Here is a 15,908-nt window from a genome sequence, read left to right on the forward strand (position 1 = left end):
CTCTGTGCTGACAACATGGAGTCTGCTTGGGATTCTCTGTCTCCCTGCCTCTCCCTGCTCACGCTCGCTCTCTCTCTCTCTCAAAATAAATATATAAAAAAAGAAGTACACTATTTAATTTTCAACTATTTTGAAGCTTTTGAAATATCTTTGTTATTGATTTGTAGCTAATTCCATAAACATACCTATAAAGCTCCTTTCCTAGGAATTATATTGAGGCTTATTTTATAAGCCAAAATATAATCGCTTTTGGTGAATGTCCCACATACACTTGAAAAAAATGTGTATTCTACTGTATTTTGGTGCAGTGTTATACGAATGTCAGTTAGGTCAAACTGGTTGGTAGTGTTATTCACATCTTTTATATCCTTACGGATTTTTCTATTTATTCTATCAATTACTAAGAGGGGAATGGTGGAATCTCCAAATACAATTGTGGACTCATCTATCTTTCCAATTTTATCACTTCTATCAGTTTTTGCTTCCTAAATTTTGATGCTCTGGATTTGAAATGCTACCATTAGTATATAATAAATTCACAAATATATGAGTCTGTTGAGTCTCTTTCTTGACTATGTTGTTCCACTGATCCATGCATGTATCCCTGAGCCAGAATCACATTGTTTTAACTGTGACTTTAGATGATACTTTGATTATTACTAAGGCAAACGCTCTCTCTTCCCCACAATTAACTTTTCTTTTTCAAAACTATCTTGATTCTTTTCATGTATTTACTACTCGTTGAGAGCGAGAGCATCAACTGGTCAAGTTCTTGGTAAGTTAAATCTTAAGTATTTTATACATTTTACATATCCTTGTTGCTCAGAGGTATTTTTCCTATTGAAGATACAGAGGGTGGCAGACTTTTCCTTTAAAGGGCCAGATGGTAAATATTTTTAGGATTTATGGGCCATATGATCTCTGCCACTACTAACTTGGCCATTGTCACTACAGCACAAAAGCAGCCATAGACAATATGTAAACAAATGGGCATAAAACTTTATTTACAAAAACAGGCAACATGTCAGATTTGGCCTTCAAGCCATCATCCGATGACCCCTGATGTAGAAAAAGAAATTTTTACACAGTTATCTTGTATCCAGACTTCATAATGATTTTTCTAATACTGTATTTTAGTTCAGTCTATTATTTCTATGTGAGCAAATATACAAACAAAAGATCGCTTTGTTCTAACTTTCCAGTATTTATATACCATTTATTCCTTTTTGTAGTCTTTCTGTATTGGCTAGATAACTCTTGACAAATACTATAGTGCTAACAGGAGTTACTGTTTTCCTAATGGGAAGGCTCTATTTTTTCACCTCCCAATATGATGTTGCTATTAGTTTCTAAAAAATGTTCTTTATCACATTCAAGTTTCAGATATGATAGTTACATTAGGCATGTTTTAAGATCCCTTCTAATTCAAATTGTTACATGATGAGGTCATTACTTACTTCCTTTTGATTATAGCTGTAGACAAATTGAGCACTCCATTGAGCAATCCATCATCCCCACTGAATACCACTAACCTGTTTTTACTTAATGGATACTTTCCAAATCTTCCAGTTCAATTACTTAAATCTCAAGACAACATATAAAGAAAATTAATTCTTCCCAGGTATTAAGAAAAAATAAGTAGGAAAGGAAACTTTTTTGTTTTAGAGTTAAGGTGTTTTCATTTAAGATTTTTCAGTAAGAATAAATCACTGAAATGACCTCTGAGTAGTAAATGCAAAGTTAATTGAAAATTCAATAATGTTTTAGATATCTTAGGGGCGAAAAGCCCAAGGAAAAATAAATTACCAAGACTTATAGGAGAATAAAACCTACAGTGTTTATTTCTGAAAAGATTTGGTCCAACATGTCAGTCCATCGAGGACATGCATCTTTAAAAATATGTATTTAAAGTTGAAAGTTAATAAATGCATATATGCTTTTATTTAAATGTTTTAAAAGTTCCTCTCCATAAGTGTTCATACACTCACAAAGGTGTCAATGGGAGTTTCGTATTCATAGTCTAGGCAAAGACTGATTTACTGTTGGTATGAAACTTAGTATTTCAATTAGTCAAACATTTTCAATTTGGAATTCACTTTCCAAAAATGAAATAAAACAAATGCAATCAGTATTTCCATGTTTACTTATTTAATTTCCCTGAAAAACTAAAAATTAGTCCAGCTATAAAAATATGAGGCACACATTAAAGAAGAAATATGCTTACCATCAAGAATTGTGGCATTTTTCTTTACAAGAACATTTCAAGGCCTAGATAATAAAAATACGTCAGGCAATTCATAGTAAGTCTTTTCATTTAAGTAACAGCATAGAATCCTTCTCAGGAATACTGCTGTACGTCATATCTATTATTTTACAATAACAGAGAGAAAATAAAATGAGGGATACAAATATTAAAGGCCAATCATCAAAATGAAATTAATGTTTAGCATAGATTATTTATATGAACAATGTAAATAGGTAGAATCATCAATTTGATTTAATATAAAATATATTTCTGGCATATAATTATTGTTAAAATGAAAATTATCAAGATAATTCAACAAATCCAAATATGCATTCAGCCAAGGGAACAAAGTAAGCCTCTTAAAAATTAAAGATTTACAGATTAATATTAGAAATTTTCTCAGTATAATACATGAAATATTCTGATCTCCATTGAATCACACTGTACAAAAACATGTATCATTTGCTTCATAGCTTATAATCAGGTAAAAATGGTCACTAAAATTCCTTGACCAAAATATCACTGTAATTATATGAGGCAAAGTCCTATAATAAGATGGATGTAATAATGGCCACATCTTTTCAAAAAGAGAACATGAAAATTTTCATTCTCACAGCTATGAATTTGGTTTTCCAAAACCTGGTTCCCAAAGCCAACTTTTAAATGTTACAGCAGAGGTGGGGCAGTAATGGAAAGAAATGATTTAATGGAACTCTTAAAAAAAAAACAAAACTATCATAGATCTTAGTTTAAGAAATATATCTGGCGTAAGAGAGAGATACACAGAATTATGTAATAATGCTTATATCAAAGTTTATTGATTAGCTAAAGGGCAAAGAGTAAGAGGCAAGTAAAATGTAATACGTGCTTTTGACAAAGCAGACTGAGTAATATGTTAAGTGTTAGGGTGGGATAGGAAAGAACTCAAGCTGGGCAAAAATTTCCTCTTGGACTTTCTATATAAACATCTATTTTAGTTTTGGCCTGTTCACCAGTGTGTTCATGTGATGGAGCAGAGGAGCTCTGCCCACCCATGAAATACTTCCCAGACTGACAGGTCCTTGTGCAGCTGCTCTAGAAAGGCAGCTTGTCCTCTGAGGTCCCTGGGGTCCTATAGAAACTATAGGAAAATGAAATCCAATTTGTGTAAAAAGTTAATCCATCCTAATTAGCGAACTGAGTTATTAAAATACCAGCTAAAAGTACATGCTCTAGCTAAAACACATGAGTTAAGTATCTGTCTTGAAAATGCCTCCAAGAGGTCATGATGTGATCTTGCCTTTACTGGCCCCATGTTCTCCCAGAATAGGGGCTTTATAAGGTCCTGGAAATCCTCAGCTCCCTTTAGCTGCCTGTCCAAATAAAATCTTAATGAATATAGTTTAAGTCCTTTATTGGCTCTGTAATCCCTTCAACCAATTAGGCTGCAATTGTTTTATGCAACTTCTGTTTCATTGGAAAATGTGGGAAGATATTTTTATATTACCTAAGTAAGATTAATGGGTAAACACTGTTCACCGCAAACCAAATGATGCTGCCTTCCGGGAGTTGTCAGAAAGACAGTCAAATGATACACCAAGAAAGTACATTGTACGCCTAAGCAAAGCCCTTCAGGACAGCTGGAACATGTTCTTTATGAGGAGACTCCAGGCCATTGGTAATTTCAAGTGTGAGGCAACGGAAGTCTTTCTTAATCGAAAGTCAGAATCTTCTGAAGAACTTCAAGCACAACTTTATAACAAAAGCAATACTGCTCCTATATACATATATATGAAAAACAACAGAATGTTAAGTAATTGAATACCAATATCCACTTTCAGAGAACATAGTTGTAATTTTCAACCATAAAGGTAAGTTCCCAAAAAGAGCAAACATCTAACCAAGAACTTCTTTATGTATATATTTTTTAAATATCAATAAGAAAAATGATCATACTATAGTGCTTGGTCTAGAGTTAGTTAACTCAAGGCTTAACTGAACACAGGGGAAACTGACCCCCAATCTCAATCTCCTTATATTGCCCTGGATAAACCTATGCTTAAAATTTTTTTAGGTGTAGCCTCAGGTCTCTCAGGCAACCTTAGTTCACATAAAATGCTTCATCTATCATTCAGCATTGGCTTAAAAACAGGTCAACCTAAAGATTTAGGTGTACCTGCTTGTTTTCATCATCCAGGCTTTCTCTCGATTCTCCTTCCCAATGATTAATAACTGGTCTGTAACATAAACGCTATCTTTTTATGACAGACCAATGACTTTGATAATTTAGTGACAAGTAAATATCTCCCAGCTGCTATCCAGAAACTTATAAATAACTTCAGATATGCTACTTAAATAACATGGCATTATGGACACGTCATGTGTTTGGGTGTCAGGAGAACTGTTTCCCTCCTGGCTCCCCCATGTGCCATATGAATGACCTCACAGAACAGACTTCATTACTCTGAATGTGAAGTACTTCATCAGTAATATCAGAGAAAAAATAAGGTCTACCTCAAACAGTGAGAATTCAATGACATCATGTAGGTAGAAGAGATTTACAAATTGTAACATGCTAAACATGTTAATCTTTATATTCTTTATTCTTTTTATTAGAATTTATGTGGTGAGGGCTTACCTTTGTTTGAATCATGCCATAACGCTGTTCTCTCATTTGGGCCACTATATTCTTGATGTTGAACTGCAACAGGATGACAGTGATTTTGTATTATTCACATGGGGGAAAATACAAACCCACAGATTGCCAAATAAGTACTCCATAATTCTTTCCAGTAAAAAAGATGTCAAGATATAACCAGAAAGGTCTCGTTTTCAACTGTAAGAAAAGGCACTATTTTTAAGCTAGTCTAATGGATAAGGAAGACTTTAGTTTAAAAGGTTTCCAGGAAAAAGCAGGAAGCAATCATTTATAATAAGAAATGCTCTCCAAAAGAAATAACAACAAATTTGCCCCTGTGTCTACTTTTCTGTTCTCCAAAGGGAAATCTTAAAGCAGGACTGTAATTCTGGAAAAGTCTGAGCATAGAAGACTTTTTCTGGCCACATTAGTAACACAGCTGTTTCTCATCTAAAGAGCCCTCTCAACTCAAATGGAGACCCTGAACAACAGTTGGCCCAATACCAGATTCTGCACCTGTGCATGGAGACCAGCTTACCCAGCGTGGTCACTGAGCTGGTGCAGGTCTGCAAGGGGCTGTTACTAATCCACAATGAGATGAGTCCATAAACTGGTAGTAAGTGTTTAGAGACTTTTATGGCAATCTGACAGTGGTGCAGCATCAAGGAGGATCACCAGTGGAACAGGCCTAGACCAGCTCAAGTGTTGCTGAACTTGCCTGGAGAGTCACAAGTGGTGCTGAGGACCCAGTCATGTCCAGCAAGACCACACAGACACATGAAATTTTAAGGTTTGTTAACTATAACCCCAAATTATATAAAAATCAGAGAAAATGTAACCATTCCTTGATTTTTATAACTTTTTGTTTTTATAATAATTTAAAATTTTAATTGAACCTTTAAAAATTTGTATATTGAAATAATTATAGATGTACAATAGGTTGCAAAAATATACATGGAAATCCTACGTACCCTAAACCCAATTTCCCCCATTATGCCATCCTACATAATTATAGTATAATATCAAAGCCAGGAAATTGACATTGGTATGATCCATGAATCATATTTTGATCATTATTCAGATTTTGCAAGTTTTATCTGCAATCATTTGTGAATTTGTGTACGTGTGTGTGTGTGATTTTGTGCAATGTTATCACATGTGAAGACTCAGATAACTGCAACCATAATCCAGATACATAACTGTTCCACCATAAGACTTTCTCATGTTATCCATTAGAACTACTCACCCAACCCAGTCCCTAACTCTTGGCAACCAGTCATCTGTTATCCATCTCTACTGTTTTGTTATTTCAAGAGGATTGTATGAATGGAATCATGTAATACCTAACTTTTTTAGGTTTTTTTTTCATTCAGTATAGTTGCCTTGAGATCCTTATAAATTGTGTACAGTAAAACCTTGGTTTGCGAGCATAAGTCATTCTGGAAACATGCTTGTAATCCAAAGCACTTGTATATCAAGGTGAATTGCCCCATAAGAAATAATGGAAACTCAGATGATTTGTTCCACGACCCAAAAATATTCATATAAAAATGATTACAGTACTGTATTATCACATAAAATAATAAAGGAAATACAAAATATAAAGAAAAATAAACAAATTAGCCTGCATTTACCTTTGAAAACCTTTGTGGCTGGTGTAAGGGAGACAAGAGAGAGGAGGGTTATTGTGTAGGATGATTTTCATTGTCACTAACAGATGGTGACTACAGTATAGTATTAATAAACTCTTGTCATATACTGTATTTAATGTAACTGGCAGTAAGGCAGCAGAGAAAAGGGTCTATATCTGCAGGCAGCCTGACCTAGAATGAAGCAAAGCATTCCTAAGCTTACTCTTGTATGGAAAAGCAAAGGACTGTCCATAGGTGCTTTAAGTGGCAAAAAATACACCGTTGTGGGTTGCCAGTTGTGGGTACCTTCCAACATTCTGAAAAATCACCAATTTCTGTCAAACACTGTGGCCTGAGACCAAGCATCCGAGCATGGGAGACAATCACCCAAAATCTCACAGTGAGAGAGAGAAAGAGAGGAATCATTGGCTCAGTTATGATCATGTAACATTCAGTGTCACGTATTATTCTTATTGCAAGATATCACTCATTTATCAAGTTAAAATTAATTATAAATGTTTGCTCATCTTGTGGAACACTTGCAGGACAAGTTACTCGTAATCCAAGGTTTTACTGTATATCAACAGTTCACTCCTTTTTATCTCTTAATAGTATTCCATTAAAAAAATAAATGAAATGGATATATACCAGTTTGTTTAATCATCAGCTTACTGAAGGACATCTAGGTTGATTCCAGTTTTTGTTTATTATTAATAAATCTGCTATGAACATTTACATACAGGCTTTTGAGTACTTGTAAGTTTTCATTTCTCTGGGATAAACACCTAAGAGTGCTACTGCTGATACTGTATAGTAAGTTTAGTTTAGTTTTGCTTTTGTTTTAAAGAAATTATAAAACTATTTTCTAGAATGGGTATACCATTTTACATCCCCACAAACAACAAACAACAAATAATTAATCCAGTGTCTTCAACTCTTCACCAGCATTTGGAGGTATCACTATTTTTTTTATATTAGTCTTTCTGATACATGCCTAGTGATATTTCATCATGGTTTTAATTTCATTTCCCTAAAAGCTAATGAAGCCCAAAATCTATTTACATGGTAATTTGTCATCTTTTTATCCTCTTTGGTGAAATGTTTGTTCATGTCTTTTACCCACTTTCTAACTGGGTTGCTTTTTTTGTTTTGTTTTTTTGTTCTTTACTATTAAAGTTTTGAGTATGCTTTATATATTCTAAATGGATATTTAGGTATGTTTGTTAGATATGTGATTTGCAAACAGTTTCTCTATGTCTGTAGCTTATCATTCTCTTCACAGGGTCTTTCACAAAATGAATCATTTTAATTTACTTTGCCCCTAAAAATGTTTGTTCTTACCACCTGTATTCAACCCAATACTTAAAGTTCTAGATAGCTGAATTAGGCCAGAGAAAGAAATAAGAGGCATACAGATAGGAAAAGAAGAGATAAATGTGTCCCAATTGGCAACTAGAATGATTGCTTATGTAGAAAATCCCAAGGAATCTAAATACAGAACAAAATAGAACAAAAAAAACCTCTTAGAAATAGTGAGTTCAATAAAATCAGAGCATACAAGATGAAAACACAAAAATCAATCACATTTCTACATATAAACTATGAACATGTAGAAGCTGATCATAAAAACACAACACCATTTACAATTGCTCCAAAGAAAATGAAATAGGATAAATCTAATAAATCACATATAGGATCTATATGCCCAAAATGACAAAATGCTGATGAGAGAAATCAAAGAAGACCTAAATAAATGGAGAGACATACCATGTTCATGGATTGGAGTATTCAACATATCAAAGATGTCAGTTCTCTCCAAAGTGATCTCTAGATTTAAAGCAATTCCTATCAAAATCCCTGTAAGCTTTTTTTCTGTAGATATAGACAAGCTAGTTAAAAAATTTATATAGGAAAGCACAGACCCTATAAAAGTTAAAACAATTTTGAAAAAGAATAAAGGAATCACTCTACCTTACTATATAGCTACAGGAATCTATAGTGTGATATTGGTAAAAGGATAGACAGATGGATCAATGGAACCGAATACAGAGACAGAAATAGGCCCATACAAACGTGCCCAATGGTTTTGACAAAGGTGCAGAAGCAATTTGGTGGAAGAAGAATAGCTTTTTCAACAAATGGTCCTAGAAAATTGGACATCTATAGGAGAAAGAAAGAAAGAAAGAAAGAAAGAAAGAAAGAAAGAAGAAAGAAAACATATGTAAACCTTGATTTAAATCTCACATTTATACAAAACTTAACTCAAAATGGATTATGGACTTTGGGGTGCCTGGGTGCCTCAGCTGGCTGAGCATCTGGCTCTTGGTTTAGGCTCAGATCATGATCTCACAATTCATGAGTTTCAGCCCAGTGTAGGGCTCCACACTGAAAGTGCAAAGCCTGTTTGGGACTCTCTCTCTCTCCCTCTCTCGTGAGGGCCCCTTCCCCCCACCCCCATCAAAATAAATAAATAAATAAATAAATAAATATCACACTGCTTCATCTAGAGTCTTGTTACACAAAACAAACAAACAAGCCCAACACTGCCAGATAAACTTGACAGTGTGCATAGTTGTGTAAATAATTTTTAATTATGTAAAGGCTAATGTGCTAAATTTTGGATTATTCACATCATTATGTGATAATACGGTAACCAGTAATGAACAACTGTTATTGTACCTTAAAGACTATTAGAAGAGAAAGGTCTATTGAGACCGTTCAAACTACAGAGCAGTCTCAGGGTTTCTGAAAGAAAAGAGGCAGTGTGTTCCCAATATTTTAAGAATTTTTAAGCAGGCGTGGTTAAAAACGAAAATGGCTATAGAAATAACAAACAAGAAAGAAATGGTTACATATTCTCCGATTTTCATATCTGAGTTATAATTGATTGGATAATCTTAAAATGTCTCAGGTCACAAATGTCCGCCTCACAGAGCTGGTATGTAGCTTGCTGCATGTAAGACTCCCCATGTGAGTTCCACAACACACAAACTGGTCTATACTCTGTTCAAGAAGACCCATCCACTGGTCATGTTCTTGGATGTCACAGCAATACATCAAACTGCTCTGAAAGTTTCTAAACATTCACTCTCAATTTCTAGGAATGTATCTTATGGTAGATAATAAACATCCACAGATTGGTGCTGGTCCAAGACCGCACTCTGAGTAGGTCTGGTGGGCAAAATTTCTGAAAAGAGTAGAAAGGGTATCGGTAAGAACATTTGACAGTTCAAGGTTCTGTGGGAAGCCAATAAAGAAACAATGGATGTATTTTCTATTTTTGAATTACTCCATCAAATCTAAGCATCCTTAATTATAAAATGCATCATTATTTTATGTACCACTAAGAAAAACACTGTCAATTAAACTGACAGATGGCTTATTATAAAACCCATTCTGAGTTTAAAGAAGGTATAAGGTGGGAGAAAACAGTGCTCCTTAGAAACATGAAATATAATATTTACAGTTTTTATAGTTTCTACAAGGAATATAAAATAAGGACAAATATAAACAAATTATTTAAGAAACTATGATGGGGAATATATAAAAGAAAATTATACTAACATTTTCTGCTAAAAGGCTCAAACAACATTAGTTATGGGAATGGGTAATATCAGACTTACACTACTAAAATTTTCAGCATTGTTTAGCACACCGGGGGGAATCACCAGTTTATATTAATCCACTGAGTTTGCTCTGGAAAACCATCCCTCTTCTCACTCTCAGTCTTATGGCCTGGAGTAGTCCTGACTGGCCTACATAGCCCAGTATCTCCCACAGTGATTAGTTCAGGGAAGGGGCTATAGCTCAGACACAGTGAAAGGCTGGGAGATACTGGCTCAGGTTTCTGACAAAAAGTAATTTCCTCTGTCCTCCAAGGAGCTACTGGGAGAGACCATTTTCCAACCCTCCCACATAATATAGCTTGAGGATAATGAGTTCTGGAACCAAAGTAGCCATTCCGCTGCCCCCGGAGAGAGTCTGGCACTGTTAGGGTTTAAGTGCAGAAGGCCCAAGACAGCAGAGACTGGACTGTTGTGACAACAACCTAACGCAGAATTTACCTTGCACGGTGCCTGTTTTCTCAGGATTGAGGTGTGGCTTTTCACATTCCTTGTGCCCCTGGTAAGAGTCACTCCTAGCCCCTATGCCTGCTAATAAACAGGTGTCTTTCCCTTCACACTCCTGCAGTGCAGGAAAACAATACAGTGAATCAGTCTTTCTGGCCACAAATCTAAGGTCACATTCCCTAATCAGTTTAATCAACAGTAAAGGTAATAGTATAATCAGTATGTGTCTAATTCTTGTGTCTATCTCTCAGCTGGTTCCAAATTTAGAGGAAAGCAATGAATTGTCAATGATTGACCCAAACCCAGCAATATTATTATCCTTATTTCACATATGAAAATACTGGTTTCAGAGAAGATGAGCAATTTGCACAAAGTCACCAAAATCTCAAGTGTGAGGCAAAACTGGCAGTCAAAGCTAGGGACCGCTCATTAAAATTCTGAAGTCTACATTTTTTCCAACGTGCTCATGTGCATGTATTTTCTGTTCATTAAAAACAGGCATACTTCACTGACATTATTTAACAGGATTTTAAAAGCTGTATGTGTGGGTAGAGGAAAAGAAAAGAGACATGAACTTGCAATCATTGTGCACCTGCTGTGTTCCCAACAATGCTCCATGCCACTAATCTGCATTATGTACTTTAATCATCACAACCCCCTCCCAGAATCTGCACCACTTGATTGAGAAGCAGGTACCCAAAGTTCACATGCCTTCTCTTGACTGAGTTCTCTTGAGGGCCAAATCATAGTCTTCAGGTACTAGAAGGCTGTTAAAAGCAGTAGAGTGTTTACTAATAGCATCAAGTTATCTGTTTAATGTCACTTACTGGAAAGTTCTTTTCGATGGCACAGAACACAACATCCACACAGAGGAACACCCCCGTCCGGCCCACGCCAGCACTGCAGTGAACAAGGACAGGTCCTGTAAGGTGGCTCTTCCTCACATAACGTACATACTTTATGAAGCCATCTACTGGGGCAGGAGTGCCATGGTCTGGCCAGTTGGTGAACTGCAAGTGTTTTATAAAGTGACTAGTTCCTGTCTGTTGAGAGAGGAGACAGGGAGGAGAAAGAAGGGGAAGAGAGAGATTTATCAACTTCTTGTGTTAAGGATCTCAATTCCATTTCCAATATAATAATAATAATAATAATAATAATGGCTCTATGGTCATACAGTAATGCAAATAAGAATACCAATAGGTAGCATGAATTAATAACCACTTTTGGGGGTACCTGGGTGGCTCAGTTGGTTGAGCACCTGACTCTTGATTTTGGATCAGGTCATGATTCTCATGATTAGTGAGTTCAAGCCCCACATCAGGCTCCCTGCTGGCAGTGTGGAGCCTGCTTGAAATTTTCTCTGCCCCTCCCCCCTTTGCATGAATGCACGCACCCTCTTTCTCTCTAAATAAATAAATAAATAAATAAGTAAGTAAATAATTTTAAAAAAAGAAATAAGCACTGATGACGCGCCAGGTACTATGCTAGAGACTTCACATGCACTCTTTCATTTAATCCTCACATCAACTCTGGGAGGTAGGTACTGTTTTATCTCCATTTTACAGATGAAACCGTAAGGATCAGGGTAATGGAGAGATGTACACTAGGTCAGAAATCTCCCATGTCTAGAGCTTGGACTATAATGTAGGCTTCCTGAATTCAAATCAACCATCTTTCTTCTGGACCATGGTTGTGCAGAAAAACCCAGAATCCAAAAACCAAGAATGGGCTAACACATTAGGAAAAGTATTCTATGTTAGCTTGAATGTTTATGATACAAAATTTAATGAAAACAGCTGGGTGCTGCAAAGTTGCTTGACCAGGGGTGCACCAATCTCTTCTGGTGATGAGGACAGGGTAGGTGGTGACCAGGCAAGTGGGCTGTGCCCCCACCCTTATGCTGAGCCCTCTGGCAGCACAGGCATGAAACTCTCCTCGGGGTCGACTATTAAACACTTCCAGTTGGCCCATTATCCTTTCCAAAAGGATGGCGCTTTCCCAGTGTCAAACCCTTCGTTTTGCTTCTCTGGGAACCCCTGCAGGGAAACTCAGGATGGGTTTCTTCCTCCTCCCTTGCTTTTCCCTAATGCAGCCCTTTTTCCTGAGTTCCAAATAGAAATAAGTTTTCCTAAGTCCCAAATAGAAAACTCAGGTTTAAATCATTGGTACGTGAAACTGAATGATGAAAACAATACTGAAAATCTTGTGAAGGCACCAAAGTGAGGACAGCTTTACCACATATGTCAGGAGTTAAATCTCTCCTGCCACCGTTGACCACTAAGAATCTGCACAAAGGCGGACTTCACCACTTTCCTGACCTAATCACTTAGACAGAAACCGTGATGCAGATTCTTCAAACACGAACCCCATGGTTCTGGAGCCTGTGGGCCTCAGCTCAAAGGCCACCACTGCTTGGACCCAAGCATTTGAGTTCCTGCAGACAGATAATTCCTCTGTGCCTTTCACCTGCCTATACTCTCTAAGCATACTGGCTTTCCCCTGCCATAAAATGTACCTCACACATCATTTGGAACTTCCTTCCCCACTAGACCATAAGTGTTCTAAGAGCTGATAATGTGTGTGTGTGTTTTCTGTCTCCAGCACCGGGCACAACACCTGGTTACAACAGGAGGGAATCCACAAGTATTAGGGGAGTGAGGGTTGAAGCGAATCCCCTCAACCTTAGTGCACAGACCAAGCACAGTGCCTAGCACACAGCCAGCAAGTAATCCATCAGTGTCAGCCATCATTCTTGGCCTCCCTGGTCACAACTATGCTCCAATCCTCCTCACTTTTCCCTCTCACCCTACTCCTGTATCTCATCAACTTCTCCCTTCCTACTCAGGTGCCCCATCCCACCGTAAACTTTTTGAAACCTTCATCATTTCCCTTAATGCTTCGTCCATTTCTTTCCTTGCCTCCCACAGCCCTTCACTCTCTGCAGCCCCCTCACCGAGGCCACCTATTCCCCCATTCTCCAGGTCCCACAGAGCCTAGAGATCAGGTCGCATACTCCTTGCTGCCCACTCGTATTTCCAATTCATCATTCCTTCTTGTGTAAATACCCCTCTTCCTTTTGAGTTTCATACCTCTTAGCTTTATCTTCTCATTGCTATTACCCAGTGGCTTTAGCCTCTGGTCAATTTGCTACGTTCACCAAAGATCCTGACCTTCTCTTTGCCACAGACTCTGACATCATCTAGGGCAAATCCAGGGTCTCTACAGCCCAACAGACACTCTAACCTCACAGCGTTTGTATTTCTCTCTTGTAGAGGAGACCACTTGTTCCTTCTGGTCCTCACAGTGATGGTCACTCCTTGAACTTATTATCACCTATAATCATGTCCAGTATCAAAAATCTTCCCTCCAACAACAATGTGACCAAATGGAGCTCTCCTGTCCTTTATGCCCTCCATCTACTCCTAGTTGATCTGCTCTTGATTCCATTTGTCTCCCTAAGTTTAGACTTCATGGCTGATTATCTGAATCATTCTCTTACCAAACTGTTAACTCCTTTCATCCTTTGAATTTTACCACACATAGTGGACAACACCTCACCCTGGGTCAGCCCCTTAACCTGTGTTCAGGAATCTCATAGTTAGGCTGCTGGGAAGGAAATAATTTCATAGATGCACATTTTATTGCTACTGAAAATTTACTGGTTCCTACTTCATCATCTCCAGCAACCCTTTTCCTAGTCATTGTTTGGCCTCCAATCAACTTCTTTGATCCTCTTGTCACGCTTCCTGTTTAACTCCCATCTCTTTCATTCCTGTTGAACACATGTATCACTTTCCTGCTAATCAAATCCACTTATACCAATGCTCCTATAAACCATTCCTTTTGTATCTTTTGATTCTATTAAAGCAAGAACTCTATGAGTTATTCTAGATCAACACTTCCCACTAGAACTTTCTACAATGATGCAAATGTTCTAAATCTGTGTGACCCAATGTGGCAGCCATTAGTAACATGTGACTAAACATTAGAAATGCAGCTGTTGCAAGTGAAATATTGAATTTGTTGTTTCATATAAATTTTAATGATTTGAATTTAAGCTTAAATAGCCACATATGGCTTCTGTATTGGATAACTTAACTTCTGACCACTCCTTCTGTCACTTATAAGTCATAAATCACATATAAGTCTGCCAATTTTATATGAAAAACACCAAAGTCTCTGCTTTTCATCTCCATGCCAACTGCCCTGCTTGATCATGATACCTTCTGACTAAAATTCTTCAATGTCTCCCAATTATCTTCATAATAAAGTTTGTGCTCCTTAGCCAAACTCCAAGATACTTCATGTTATGACTGGTCCCTGCTTACCTTCTAGAGCCTCATCTCACCTCTCACTTTTCCCTGAGTTAAACTGTTAAACTTTTACATTCCCTAAACACTTAACTACTTACATTTCTCTATACACACCGCATTTCATATCTTGATTACTGACTTCTTATTTACATCTTTCTTGTTTGGGTAGTTCTCAATCCAGATGTTCCCTCCTCCAGTAAACCTTCCCCCGAACCCTAAGTAAAGCTAAGTACTTCCCTTCCAGGCCCCAAAGCATTCCATACAGATCTCGGTATTACCACAGACCACAGTAACTAGGAGTATCAGTAAGGGTACCCGAATCTCCACTACTTGGTAAGGTAGTGATAGTGCCTGGCACAGTGGTTAGCAATATACCTGAAAGACTCAATACATATGTCATACTAGGCAGGAGCAGCCAAAGTGCATCCCAGGATTAGGCAACTTCCAATACTGATGCTCCCTGTCCCATCTTCCCTGTTTAGGTTTTTCATCTCTCCAGTCAGAGTTTGGTGTCTTGGTTTCTAGCACCAGGGAGCAGTAAAAACAAGTTACTCAAAAAAGTACCCCCAGTCTGTAACACAACCTAATCCTAACTTCTCCTCCTGATATGTGGCTTATCTAATGAACTATACATCTAATAGTGATTTTTTTTTTAAACTTACAGACTTCCTCACAACTTGAAATATTCGGATGATGAAACATTGAAGTATCTGGTAGTTCTCCATGAAGATACGACAGTTTTTCAATTCCAAAGGCTTCTTCATAGAAATGGGCCAGTAATGGTGGCATTTGACAACTCCACCTTCTATCTCTTTGGTTATCATGACAATAACATTAGAGTTATTTTCTAAAACCATTTGCCAGAAGTCATCTGTGGTACTTGGCAGTGGGCCTTGAGCAGCAATATAAAAATACTCTTCTCCAGAATTCATTATTCTAATATAACTAGCATTGATGTAGTCTTTGTTTTCTCCAAGAGGAACACGTGTTGAATCATCTATTATAAAAACAGAAATATCTGGTAGATGACAG

General features: G+C 37.1%; 1 protein-coding gene across 13 annotated transcripts in view; it reads right to left on the reverse strand.

Moving 5' to 3' along the window:
* Positions 1 to 979: 979 nt before the first annotated feature.
* PTPN20 (protein tyrosine phosphatase non-receptor type 20) overlaps positions 980 to 15,908 on the reverse strand; it is a 121,269-nt gene continuing 106,340 nt past the window's right edge. For 11 of the 13 annotated variants that reach the window (XM_058696957.1, XM_058696956.1, XM_058696959.1 and 8 more), the window contains 4 exons: positions 15,539 to 15,873; positions 11,391 to 11,606; positions 4,863 to 4,925; positions 980 to 4,001 (listed from right to left, as the gene is read on the reverse strand). In XM_058696957.1, coding sequence (XP_058552940.1) covers positions 3,936 to 4,001; positions 4,863 to 4,925; positions 11,391 to 11,606; positions 15,539 to 15,873 — 680 coding nt within the window. In that variant the 3' untranslated portion in view covers positions 980 to 3,935. The remainder of the gene's footprint in view (positions 4,002 to 4,862; positions 4,926 to 11,390; positions 11,607 to 15,538; positions 15,874 to 15,908) is intronic. The other 2 variants (XR_009252381.1, XR_009252380.1) reach the window with 2 other exon arrangements.

Source organism: Neofelis nebulosa, chromosome 13, assembly GCF_028018385.1.
Source record: "Neofelis nebulosa isolate mNeoNeb1 chromosome 13, mNeoNeb1.pri, whole genome shotgun sequence".
Lineage (NCBI taxonomy): Eukaryota > Metazoa > Chordata > Mammalia > Carnivora > Felidae > Neofelis > Neofelis nebulosa.